Source organism: Leuresthes tenuis, unplaced genomic scaffold, assembly GCF_036924035.1.
Source record: "Leuresthes tenuis unplaced genomic scaffold, fLeuTen1.0.hap1 SCAF_4, whole genome shotgun sequence".
Lineage (NCBI taxonomy): Eukaryota > Metazoa > Chordata > Actinopteri > Atheriniformes > Atherinopsidae > Leuresthes > Leuresthes tenuis.
Window position 1 is genome coordinate 24,827,404 of NW_027325358.1, and position 12,501 is coordinate 24,839,904.

Consider the following 12,501-nt stretch of genomic DNA (forward strand, 5'->3'; position numbering starts at 1 on the left):
ATCCATCCTTGCACCACTGTCTCAGTGCCACATACCTCCAGAGTTTTACATGTTCAGGCTTAGACTGGTAGAGGTGTTTTGGCAGCACGTGGGCGACATACATAAAATTAGGTTGGTGTTTTTTTTACGTAGTGACAGGTAAGACAATCAACAAGAACTCACAATTATTTATCACAAGAACTGCAAAGATATCCCAAGCATTCATTTGTAAGTCTGAGGGAAAGATATAAATACAGATAACATAAGTGTTTGAATCATGAGGAAAAATTCTAAAAACGTGGACAAGTGCTTTTATTAGATAAAGAATAAATTACAAGAATAAGACACCAATGTATAAATAAGTCCAGATAACACTGACACTAGTAACAACCACTAGTCACAGCAACTTTGCGAAAAGTGGTCATTAAATAAATGTACACTGTGACGTTACTCTGACTGAAAGAGCAGAGTTATGTGTGGTGGGCCATCACTTTAGTTTCAGGGGTTAAGACCACAGCATTTTACCCTATGATACATCAGTTTAATGTGCACATCGCACATTCAGGAGTAGTAAGTTGATGTAAAGGTGCAGTGATGGGAAAAACGATTGGGTGTAAGCCAACAGGCAGAATGGACACAAGCATGCACGCACAAATACAATAGAAAGAGATTGTTTTGTAACAATGTCTCACAATTTCTGCACTAAAATAATTCATTTCTATACTGTGAGACTAAATTACTCTGTAGTTTTGGCATGTTTGTTCTGCAGGCTGTACATGGCAGAGCAGTATAAATGTAGAATTCCTGAAGAAAACTTGGTAAACATGTTTACAGCTCAAGTGTGTAACCTTGGGGCTAATATTAAAGTTTCATGTAAACCTGAAACAGAGAGATATGTTGGTTACCACTGGTAGTGGTGGAGGAGGCGAGCCCTGTAAAACTAAGATGAAATAAGACTAGATTTGACAGATATGATTTAAAGAAAAAAAAAGAAAAAACTCTTCACAAAAATCTCAGGAGCTTAAACATCAGAGGAGCCTCTTTCTCGCTCCGTGAGCTCCCTGCTGTAACACTGCTGCCACCAGGTGGAGAGAAACAGAAACTTGATTCCAAAATGGCAGCAAAAATACTCAGGAACTCTGCTGTGTTCACACATACTTTGCAAACTATCCAAAAAACTGGCGTAGCGAGACATTTTCCCGTCCCCTGCCATGACTGCTGAGCTGTGAGGTGAGGAGTTGAGCGTCCAGGGGAAAAAATGACTTCTGTACTTAACATTACATATAAGAAAGATTTAAAAGTTTTATTTTTTTTAGATTAAATCAATTAAATTTTTGTTGTAAATCAGATTAAATGCTGCGTTAAACCCAAAGGTCTGTTGCTCAATCGAGACGAAAACACGGAGAGTGCAACTGCAAGAGCAAAGTCAGCAGATGAAAGGGTTGTGCTGTTCGAAAGCAGTGAAGTGTGAGCGGAATTCTCCTTTCCTCCTCGAGCTAATTAGGCTGAGCTGTATCATGTTTAATCTTACAAATAATAAAATATGCAGCCGTTCACCCTGTGGACTCTGATATTGTAGCTGCAACCCATCTCAGTATGCAGGTGTAAAGTAACTTCAGTAAGTAAGTCTGCAACCTCAAGCCTAAACAGGAGAACTGAATATTAGAGAACATTTACTTGTTTCCTTTGTGAATGTGGGGGACAAAGAAGACAGCACAGCTTGTAACGTCTGTAAGGCCCTCCTGCCAGGAAAACTACAAGGATCATTCCCACATATGTACGGCTGCTGTTTAGAATTTTAAAAGAAACAATTCTAAGTTAGCTTCAGAGTTTGCTAATGAGTTGCTAATACATGGGAGTTTAATTACTCAAAACAAGTCATTTTCTTTGTCTAAAGTCAGATGTCAGTTGCTACGCAATGCTAGAACTTAAAATAAAGCCTCTCATACAGTTGATAATGTGAGTACACTGCCTGGCTGATGGGAAACGAAAAGGCAGTAGGTAACATGCTCATTTTTGAATGGCACTAAGTCTTTGCTTCCAAATAGTTCAACTCTAAAATGACAGTAGAGGAGGGTTTGATATGTTTGATGGAGAGGAAGGTGGATGAAGGAGGGTTGGGTGAAATTTGAACATTAAATGACACCAATTTTTACAGACTGAAAGTTACAGGTTGAACATTTTTCCACACATGCAGCAACGCTGAGGTGACAATGATTAAAACACTGTATAGATTTAATCAATAAGCTTCATTGCACTCTTTTCACTCCTTCTGAACTATTCCTTTCACTGACTACAGGTTGCTTTCTTGGGTGTCATTGGAAGATATGGGGTGGAGACCTCCGTTCGCGTTCAGTCTCTTGGCACGGTACGTTTCATAGTGAATGTTATGAGTAACTTCCTTCAAATCCTGGAGGTGAGACCTGCAACAGACCAAAATAAAAAGCACAGAGGATGGATTTCAGGTTATGTATACATCATTTTGCAACAGGGAAAGGATCAGAATGATTGTTTTTTCCAAATGCAGTATAATGCTCCTATAAACCCCCCCAGTCCAACTACATGACAAGGAGCACAATGACGATTATGTGTCAGTTACTAGAAAGTACATTTATATATTCAAAGTCCCAGATTCTGCTCATAACTTTTCTTAATAGAATTTCTACGGTCTGCGGAGGCTTATTACATCCAAACAACAGAAGCAGTTCCTTTGGGGTCTGGGACAGTGCGATCTCATTGTACTGTCTTCCTTCTTTAAAACAGAAGCACAATAAAGTACTCAAACTGCGTTATTATATTACTTTTTAGCACCGGATGTGTTTCACTTTCAAAATAAGGAATGGGAAACGACATCACACCGTGCTGTATGTTGGGTTGGGAGCACCATCGTGTGAGGGATGCTCTCTGTTCCCTGTGAACTGAATAAACAATCCTGACGTGTGTTGAATAATTTTGCTCAACTCGGAACTTGTTAAAACCACGTCGGACCTGCAATGTGAGCCTAAAAAGGCCACACTTTCACTAGTACGGATGCTCAAATCCCCACGATACATCACCAAGTAACATCAGCTTCACATTCTCATTATACACATTTGGCAAATTCCATTTTTTTCCAGTTACGTCTTTATTCCATGTCATTGCATAAGGATTTGAATATCTACGTAAAACACTACTTTACCTGATCAGGAAATCTCTCAGTTGAGCAAACTCACAATGGTTTGGATTTTCAACTAGAACAAACAAACGAACAAACAAAAAAACAGAATCACATGACAATCAACATCAAGTCTGCGGCAAAGCTGCTGAGATTAATTTCAACACAAGCACTCACCCTCTATGATTCCCCACGGTGTCTTCCTCCCCAGAACTCGCTTTCCGTTCACTTGATATTCCTTATCGCTCCCCACCACTGCAAAGGGCATTGTTTCCTGTGGATGAAGACATTTAAACACAGCACACTGAAGAAAGCTGCCCAGGGTTCATGAGATGAAACCAGCCCACACTATGCCCCACTGCCCTGACATTCCTCTGAGAGGAGGGGAGTTAAGGTTGTAGGGACTGGATGGACAGGGCAGGCGGGAGCTACATGTGGGATGTGAAAGACCAGGACTACTCACTCTGATCTTGTCGTTGTCGCTCTTGTCCTCCATATCATCATCAAACTCTTTCTGCGGGTAAAACTCAATTCCACCCATCTCCAGCTCCTTTCTTATCTACAGCACAAATCCAAGCGAAGAAAATCAAACAAAGAGAAAAGAGGTCGTGCATATAGAACCGGCCGCGACACCTTGCTTTAACACGTTTGATGTAGATGCCCTACTCTGTGCAGAATAAGCTGACTTTCCACTGCACAAATAAAATGAGCTACAAGAGCAGCTTTAAAGAGCAGCACGGAGCCCATCTGAAGTTGGTGAAACTCACCCGCTGTTTGAACTCATGTCGTTCCTCGATGGTCATTGTGTCGGCTTTGGCAATAACAGGAATGATGTTGACTGCGTGACACAAGCTCTTCATGAACTCGACGTCCAGCTGCCGAAGACTGGTGCAGATGGACAGAGTGAGAGTGAGTCAGGGCAGCTCGTATAAAACAACGAAAAGTTGACCAGGGGAACAAACACAGCGAGGAAGCACCTATTTTTAGTGTCTCGTTAGCTTTACTCGGTTTTGAAGCAGTTACAAAAGATTGCTCTTGAAAAGTGGGCTTATGATTGGACAAAGGTTGTGTTTAAATTCTTATTTGACAGCACACATAACATCCTGCTGGTCTAAATCTCTCCTGCTGAAAGTGTGACAAAAGACTGTATCCATTTATCCACTAAAGAGGAATTTCACAGTTGTCAGCAACAGCTAAGTTTTTTTAAAACTTCATTTTTTAAATGTCGAAGGTTTTTTGGACTAAAGGGCATGAAGACTGTCTGCTCGCATGTGTTTTTTTCCACCAAAACATTTCAAACTCCTCTTAGCTCGAGTTCTGCCAAAGCTTTACTCACGAGTGTCCAGTTGGGGAAATAAAATAGAGACAGCAGTGCACCCTGGTGTCAGGAATGCGCCTCTTTCGGGTGATGTTGACCTCCTCCTTCAGGAATTTCTCAAACTGCTCATTGATGTACTTGGAAATGGGCTCCCAGCTGCAAGCACGACAGAGCAGGTCAGCTTGAGAAGAAACGTTCCTGCTGCATTTTCAATCTAGATATTGGAACTACGGTGTTGTGCGACAGTCTTGAGCCGCCCCTCATTTCTTTATATATTGCCAGAGAAACGGGAAACTGGTGCAGTGATGTATTGAAACGTGTGCAAACATCAATGAAAATATAGTATATGAAGCAAAACCAGAGTGTGTGCAATTCTAACAAGCCTTACATTCAACATTTGGTATGAGCACCTTTATTCTTCAACACAGTCTGAACCCTCTTACCCCCCCCCCAGATCTCTGCTGTATTTTTCCTCTCTTTCTCTTTAAAGACATAATTTTCAGATGCTGATCATTTGCTGTCGATATTTTTTTTAATGGACACACTGCACACCATGCTGAGATATGCATTTGATGACAAATGAAGTGCGTTTGTGACAGGCTGCGAGTCACTAAGTGTTCGAAGAGACTACTTAGAACGGCTTATTTGCTGAATTGTCTGTTATGGGCAAACACAACACTGGTTGATACCTTGAGTCAGCTGCCTTTCTAATGCTTGAATGATCCATAGGTCAGTGTTAAGTAGCTTAACAAACAAACACATTCCTCTGAATATGCTCTGGCACACGGAGTGGATTGAAAACGAGTGAAAAAGCACTCGAGGTCCAAAGGAGCAAAATGCAAAGAAATGAGGGACTCCTGAACTGAAAACGGCTCTTGGTAGGATAAGGTAGTTTTAGGAGGTTTGGAGGATTTCAGAACTACAAAAACCCACCAGTTGTCATTATTGATTTGGTCTCCAAATCCTGGGGTGTCGACAACCGTCAGCTTCATTTTCACACCGCCCTCCTCGATCACTATTGGACAAGAAAACAAAAGATTTTGAATATAGAAATATCACAAACATCATGCAATTGATTTATCTCTAATGTACAATTAGAGTTGGAACAATATCCCGTGGAGACCTTTTTGCATATTTTCATTGACTGTTATGTTTTAATCAACCAAGCACTGATTCAGAAGACATGGTCTCCACCAGTGTCCACTGTCAAGTCTGGAGATTCAGCCGCTGTCCAGTGTCTCAGAGGAACAATGGCAGCTGTGATCAACCGAACCATAACAACAGAGTGTGAACCCTTAGCAGACAGCGTACAGTGCCGTAGGAAATGATCACACCACACCAGCGACTCAGGAGCCCTACATCTTTAACCCAGAAAAGTTTGAACTTAAGTTCATTCCCAAACTCTAAGCAGGCAAGTTCAAGTCGGAGAGTGCTGGAGACTGAGAGTGATAATATAGTCGGGTATTATGTATAATCATGTATTGTAGGATTTTCCTCTTGGTTCTATTATAGAAAGAAATATTCTGCCATTCCCCTTGATCAAGTTCTGGTGTTTGGTCTCTCTGCCACAATCGTTTTTTCATCAAAGAATGCGTAAGATCAGATCATTTCCATGTCAAAGTCATGTTTTACAAATGGCTAATTAGATGTTTGCAGCATCTGACTGATCATTCTCAATAAAAATAGATCATAAGTTATACAAAAGCGATGTCATGGCTCAGAATCAGTCAAGCCGACAGAATAAACCCGTTTTATACTGCATATGCTTCTGTTTGTGGATGCCTATGAGCCTGGCAAGGGATGTAAAAACATTGTAGAATTCTCTCAAACTGAATAATTCAGTACTAAACAAAATCAAATACAAGTGTTTGATAACGGCCATTTTGTCCAAGACTTGGCCACCCTGGTGAATTCTGCCCAAGAGCATTTCAGAGAAAAATAAAAATGCTCTCAAGAAGCAAAACAATTGCTTGTTGATGTTGGTTTTCAAAGTGAGAGCATTTACAAAAAGGAATCAGAGAAATGGCTGTGTTCAAGCACGATTTATCGCCTTTAACTAGAGGCATTCATTCATAGAGGATCAAACACTTTGTTATTCAACAAGTATAAAACAGCATTCAGCAAAGAATTTAACCGAAATTCATTTCTACACTTGCACAGAAGGCCACGCTTCTCCCGTGTCTCTCTGCAGCAGCTCTGAATCCAGAGAGCATAATGATGTCAGGTCACTCACAGCCGGAGGCCGTGTGTGCATGATCGTGTAAACTGTAGCAACCAAACGCTGTGCTCAGTGGGGAGGATTTTGCAAATCCCCACAGTTTTCCTGGTGCTGGAAAGTCACCATGGACGCATGCTGTGATGAGCACAGTCCAGCACGCCACATACTGAAGACAGTAGCTGTCTGCCAGTCACTGATCTGATGCTTATACAGGGAGGGGGGTACCAAGGTCAGACATTTTCAAATACCAAACAGAGCAGCGATGAATAGGTCTCGATGGCTCTGTATTGTAGATCGTTTCAAAGCGGCATCATGGCCGCACAGCACCATTCACAACCCACAAGTTGAGCTATGTTTGACTCTTTATGCCATTCTTCAAGCTGGGTAAATGATTGTTACCATGGAAACAATCTTACTTCTGAAATTGTCGTGCATTGTGGCAGCAAACATTTTCGGCTTCTAATTAGGGCCCTGTCATGTATATCTGTCTATCTTGTATCAGGCCAGACAAACAAACAAGGTTAAAATGTGGCATTTATTTGTGAAATTATGTTAAGTTTTGTTACTTTTTAATACCCGTGAAGCTCATATAATGAAGAAGTAAGAGGCAAACATACATTGTGCACAACAAAGACTGTACACTTACAATGTGAGAAAAATGGGATTCTAGCTGCTTAAGATGGTCCCTTTTGTCGAATTTGTTGTCTCATAATGCACCAAATGTTTATAGTGGTTCTAATGATCTTGTGTACTGGAGATGATGAAATCCACAAGTAAGCCGCAACATAGCATTGAGAGACTTTATTCTTTAGTTGTTCGACTATCTGCTCACACTCTCGGAGTGATGAACCCTCCCCCTTAGCCTCTCTGACATGCTCTTTTTATATCTTACAATGTTACTGACCTGCTGCCAATTAACCTAATTAGCTAGGAGAAGGCGTTCCATGTATCACCTTCTCTTTTCCAGACTTTAAATCCCTCTGCCCTACAAGTAGAGTGAGTGCACACACTGTACTTTTTTCACAAGTTCACGTCATTTCCTAAGGCCCTAATGAATTCTATGTTTTGGTCAAAGTACCACAGAAATACAGTACAACAGCTTCTTTTTTCCACCACGAGTTTACACCTCTAATCATGTTGAAATGTTTTAGGGACCCTCTCAGTCCACTCTTTCCCTCTCTTTCTATGGGTCTGCCTCTTTTCAGATCTGCACTCAACGATGGCACTATCACAATATAAATGTGTGATACTCAACTAAGACCTAAGACCTACTTTTGCAAGTGCAGCTAAGTAGGTACCAGGGAGTAGTAGCTTTCAACTAAGACCTGTGAAACCAGTGAAGTTAAATGCGAGTGAGTCCATAGTCTGTGTGAGAAGACTACGGATATAAATAACTCTGTGCACACCTTAAAAAACTTAAGAGAAATCGCGACGAGGAACCCGCGATAAATAAATCCAGTTTTGTTTATTTGTTCATTAGTATGCATATGAATGTTATGTGTGTATAAACTGTGTTGGATGGTAGTTATTCAGTAGTGTCTCAGTCAGTTACTGAGTGCCATCAGATTGGATTAATGGCTAAATTACAATAAGACTGAGTAATTCAGTTCATGTAGACACAGCTAGGTCCTTAAGACACATTAAGGCAATAACAAAGTCAGCCTACTATCACCTTAAGAATATATCAAGGCTAAAAGATCTGATGTCTCAGCAGGACCTGGAAAAGCTAGTCCATGCATTCATCTTTAGTAGGCTTGATTATTGTAATAGCATCTTTACAGGTCTGCCTAAAAAGTCAGTTAGACAACTGCAGCTCATCCAGAACTCAGCTGCTCGAGTCCTCACTAAGACCAAAAAAGTGGAGCACATCAGTCCAGCTCTGAAGTCTTTACACTGGCTGCCTGTCCATCAGAGGATAGACTTTAAAGTTCTGATGCTGGTCTATAAAGCTGGATCCAGGTCATCTGGATCCAGTTTTTTATCAGTTCCCAGAGTCAGAACCAGACATGGAGAAGCTGTATTCAGCTTCTATGCTCCACATGTCTGGAACAAACTCCCAGAAAGCCTCAGATCAGCTGAAACACTCAGTGCATTTATGTCCAGGTTGAAGACACATCTATTTTCCGCTGCATTTGAATAAGCTTGAGTTTCAAAACGGAATCATGTTTTAACTCCTGATTTTATCTTTCATATATATAATTTTTTCTGATTTTATCTATTGTTCTTATTTCCTTCTTTTGTTTAAATTTTAAATCATGCCTTTTATTTCTTCTGTTTTAATGTCTATGTGAAGCACTTTGAATCACCTTGTTGTTGAATTGTGCTATACAAATAAACTTGCCTTGCCTTGCCTTGCCTAAGATATCAACAGGCTGTATAAAGCCTTGCGCAACGGCTGTGTGTTTGTGCCAAATGCGCAAAGCCCATCCGCGCTTCCCATAAGTGGAGCGAGTACTCATAAATCACGTGAATAACATGAATAAACGTTTTTACTGCATTTTGTTGTTTTATACGTTCTATGCTGTTATTTCTCTCCTCTTCTATTGGCAAGGCAAGGCAGAGTGCTCGCAACTGTGTCCTGTGCAGTAGCCATGATATCTGTAATTGCAATTATTACTTTTGCATATGATGACAGCGTGCAAAAGACGCATGGGCTCTGTGGAGAGCTCCGCTCCAGCTGGCTGCCGTGACAGCTCACTGACACTGTATTTCTGCTTAATCAGTTTCAGTCTCGTCAGAGTAACATTAATATCTGTATTATTATATTTGAAATTTCAGGGGATTTTGATAATAGATTATTAAAGTTTGTTTGCGAGGCTGTGGCCTCTGTATGTGCAGAGTTTGTGCGGCAAACTTTAGGGCGTATTTGCGCCGGCATATCATTAGTGCAAAATGTTTTGGGTAAAACATAGGCTATTAAAAGGAACTGTCGGAATGGCGGTATGTTAAAAAAAAACAAACAAAAAAAAACATACCGCCATTCCGACCATAGAAGGAAAAAAGTGTCGGAATGACGGGACGTTTGATAAAAAATTAAGTGTCGCCGGAATGGCGAGATGTCGGAATGGCAGCATGTAACCAAAAGTGTGGGAGAATTTTAAGAAAACTAAAAACAAATGTGTGCAATGCAATATCTGTAAGGCAGAATTTTCCTTCCACGGCAGCACAACGACGATGCACGAGCACCTGAAAAGGAAGCACGTTGTTGTGGCTGATTGTGAAGAGGGACCATCATCTTGTTAAGCTAACTGGCTAGTTAGCTGCTAAAATGAGAGTAAACAGAGAGTTAACTTGCTACTTACTCATATTGATAGCTGTAAACGTTAACATTAGTGATGATGATTTGATTAATTAGCCTTAGCACACATATTTCATGAGTTTTCTGTAACGTTATAACAGGGATGTGTTTGAATAGGAATGCTAATGTTTTCTAACGTTATGTTTCAGTGCTAAAAAAGTACGTCCATCTTCAATGGACGGCTTTGTTACAAAGCTAGCTACATGCACACCTCAGCAAGCAAATGTCCAGACTGAGTCCATACTGAACACGTTGGTGTTATATTTGAGTCAGTGAGACCAAAACCTTTTGTGAATAATTCATTAGTTTCAGGTGCCCACCTCATTTGATTTAAATGCAGCTATGTTTGATGCCAGAGACAAGTGAAGGAAAGAAAACACTTAAAACTTAAGTATTTATTTTTGTATGTTTGCTACAGAGTTAAATAATTGTTTGTTGCAACAAGCTGCATATTTCATGAAAGGGTTAATGAACTATGATATTAATTGTCTTTTTTTTAGTTGGCATATATACCTTAAACACTCCAAGCTGAAAGATAATGATGGTTATTATAAGAGCAGCTGCATCCTGGTGCATAAGCTGTATGTTTTACATTCAATAAACGTATGATCCGATATGTCGACTAATTGAAAAAAATAATCAGTGATTAGTCGACTATTAAAATAATCATTTGTGGCAGCCCTAATCAGTATTTATATTTGATCTTATTAAACCATTTAACTATTTAACTGCAGCACATCTGTGAAGCAGTTTATCTGTTCTCATAACAGAGCAGCAAAGTGCTTTACAGAAAGGTTTAAAGTGAGTTAGATTATTAGGATAACTAGTCAAGGTTTGTTTTTATGGTGCATTTAAAACAGCCACAGTGACCAGTGGAGTAATATATTTATACTATTTGCAGTTTCTAACCCTGCAGATAAATATTAATTAAAGAGTAAAACATTGAGTAGAATGAGTAAAATAGAAATAAACTATCAAGTGTTATGTGATATGCTAAAAGCAGCCACACAAACATGTGGCAAAATAAAGGTGCCGCTTACAACGAACAGTCAGACTTATATGAATGACCTGAAGGAAAACCCATATTGCCAAAAAGCTTGTTTAAATATGCTGCAGTACTGAACCATGGACCATGTCTCAACAGGAGGGATGGTAGTAATAATAAACCAGGTTTTTACAATGTATGGCTTTATTAATTACTCAAAGTTTTGTCTAACATGTCAAATATGTGCAAAACAAGTGTAGAAAGATCTCTTCTGTCAATTCTGTTCCAGATGAACCTATGGAGGAATCTCTGAAGACAGCAAAACCCGAAGACTGGATCCTCATCAAAGTGATAAAGAAAAGGAAATGGTCCAGCCCAAGGTGGGAAGGTCCATATAAGGTATTACTTACAACACCCACAGCAGCTAAAATAGCAGAAAGGACTTCCTGGATTCACTTATCACACTGTAAACCAGTAAGGCCACGACCTTCAGAAAAAGGGAAAGATTAGTTACCCACCACCGTTCTGAGGCATAAGTCTGACTACAAAGGAGGATTCTCTCAACAGGAGGGTGTTCGTCTCAACCTCAGTGAAGAAAACAGCTAAAACAAGAACATAGGGTGTGGCTAAAATAGAACAGGAAAAATGGACAGACAACGGCCGTGGCATCCATTCAGATTACCAGGATTTTATGGGCTAAAAGGAACCAGCTGAGTATTGTTAGTCACTGCCCTTATAATAGTACTCCAAATTCTATGATATGAAGCACAGAGTAACACAACTAAAGATGATGCATTACAATGAATCACCCACACTTCCTTAACACAGGCTGACCGCAGAGGTAGGAGGACCCTTGGGTCCAATAGACAACTTGTACATTTGTGTTGGGAACATTTTGTAACAGGAATAGATGGGGTGGCCGAGGTTGTCATATGTAAAGGCTACTGAAAAGAGTATGTGTATTCTGAGAAGTACATATGTGAAATGTACGTTGGTACAAGATTTCCAAAGAATCACCGATGTGTCCATTGGAATTTTGTAATAATGAATAGTGGTCCATAACAGGTTATACTGATTGGAATAAATGGCTGGAATGGATGATGTATACAGCACGTCAGAATAATCAATCTAATTGTCTTGCGTGTGCTAAAGCCAGACCACATTTAGAAACTGCACCATTTAAATTAGGCAATCACTCTGACCCAGCTGGTTTACAATGTGCATTACAATTGTATAATGAATCTTTTTTACCCCACACAAAGCAATGTAAAACGCTTTCTTTGTTGTTCCCAGCAGTTAAAAGAAAAGAGATGTTCCGCCCTCAGTGTTGGCTTATAATGAACAGCTACAGACCTGTCTCTAACCTCTCTTTTATATCCAAGATTATTGAGAAAGTTGTATCTAACCAGCTCAGCGACTTTCTGAGTGTGTTAAACGTTAAATGACATCAGGTTGAACACTGATTTTGGTTATGTTTCAGTCCTGGTTCTGTTGGATCTCAGCACTGCGTTTGATACTGTAGAGCACAGAATCCTGTTGCACAGGCTGG

The 12,501-nt window shown here is 40.1% G+C and overlaps 1 protein-coding gene across 2 annotated transcripts in view; it reads right to left on the minus strand.

Moving 5' to 3' along the window:
• Nucleotides 1-274: 274 nt before the first annotated feature.
• Nucleotides 275-12,501, minus strand: part of septin3 (septin 3) — a 29,945-nt gene continuing 17,718 nt past the window's right edge. For both annotated transcript variants that reach the window (XM_072383372.1, XM_072383371.1), the window contains exons 4-10: nucleotides 5,385-5,466; nucleotides 4,470-4,607; nucleotides 3,901-4,018; nucleotides 3,597-3,692; nucleotides 3,311-3,407; nucleotides 3,158-3,209; nucleotides 275-2,402 (exon numbers count right to left, since the gene is read on the minus strand). In XM_072383372.1, coding sequence (XP_072239473.1) covers nucleotides 2,273-2,402; nucleotides 3,158-3,209; nucleotides 3,311-3,407; nucleotides 3,597-3,692; nucleotides 3,901-4,018; nucleotides 4,470-4,607; nucleotides 5,385-5,466 — 713 coding nt within the window. In that variant the 3' untranslated portion in view covers nucleotides 275-2,272. The remainder of the gene's footprint in view (nucleotides 2,403-3,157; nucleotides 3,210-3,310; nucleotides 3,408-3,596; nucleotides 3,693-3,900; nucleotides 4,019-4,469; nucleotides 4,608-5,384; nucleotides 5,467-12,501) is intronic.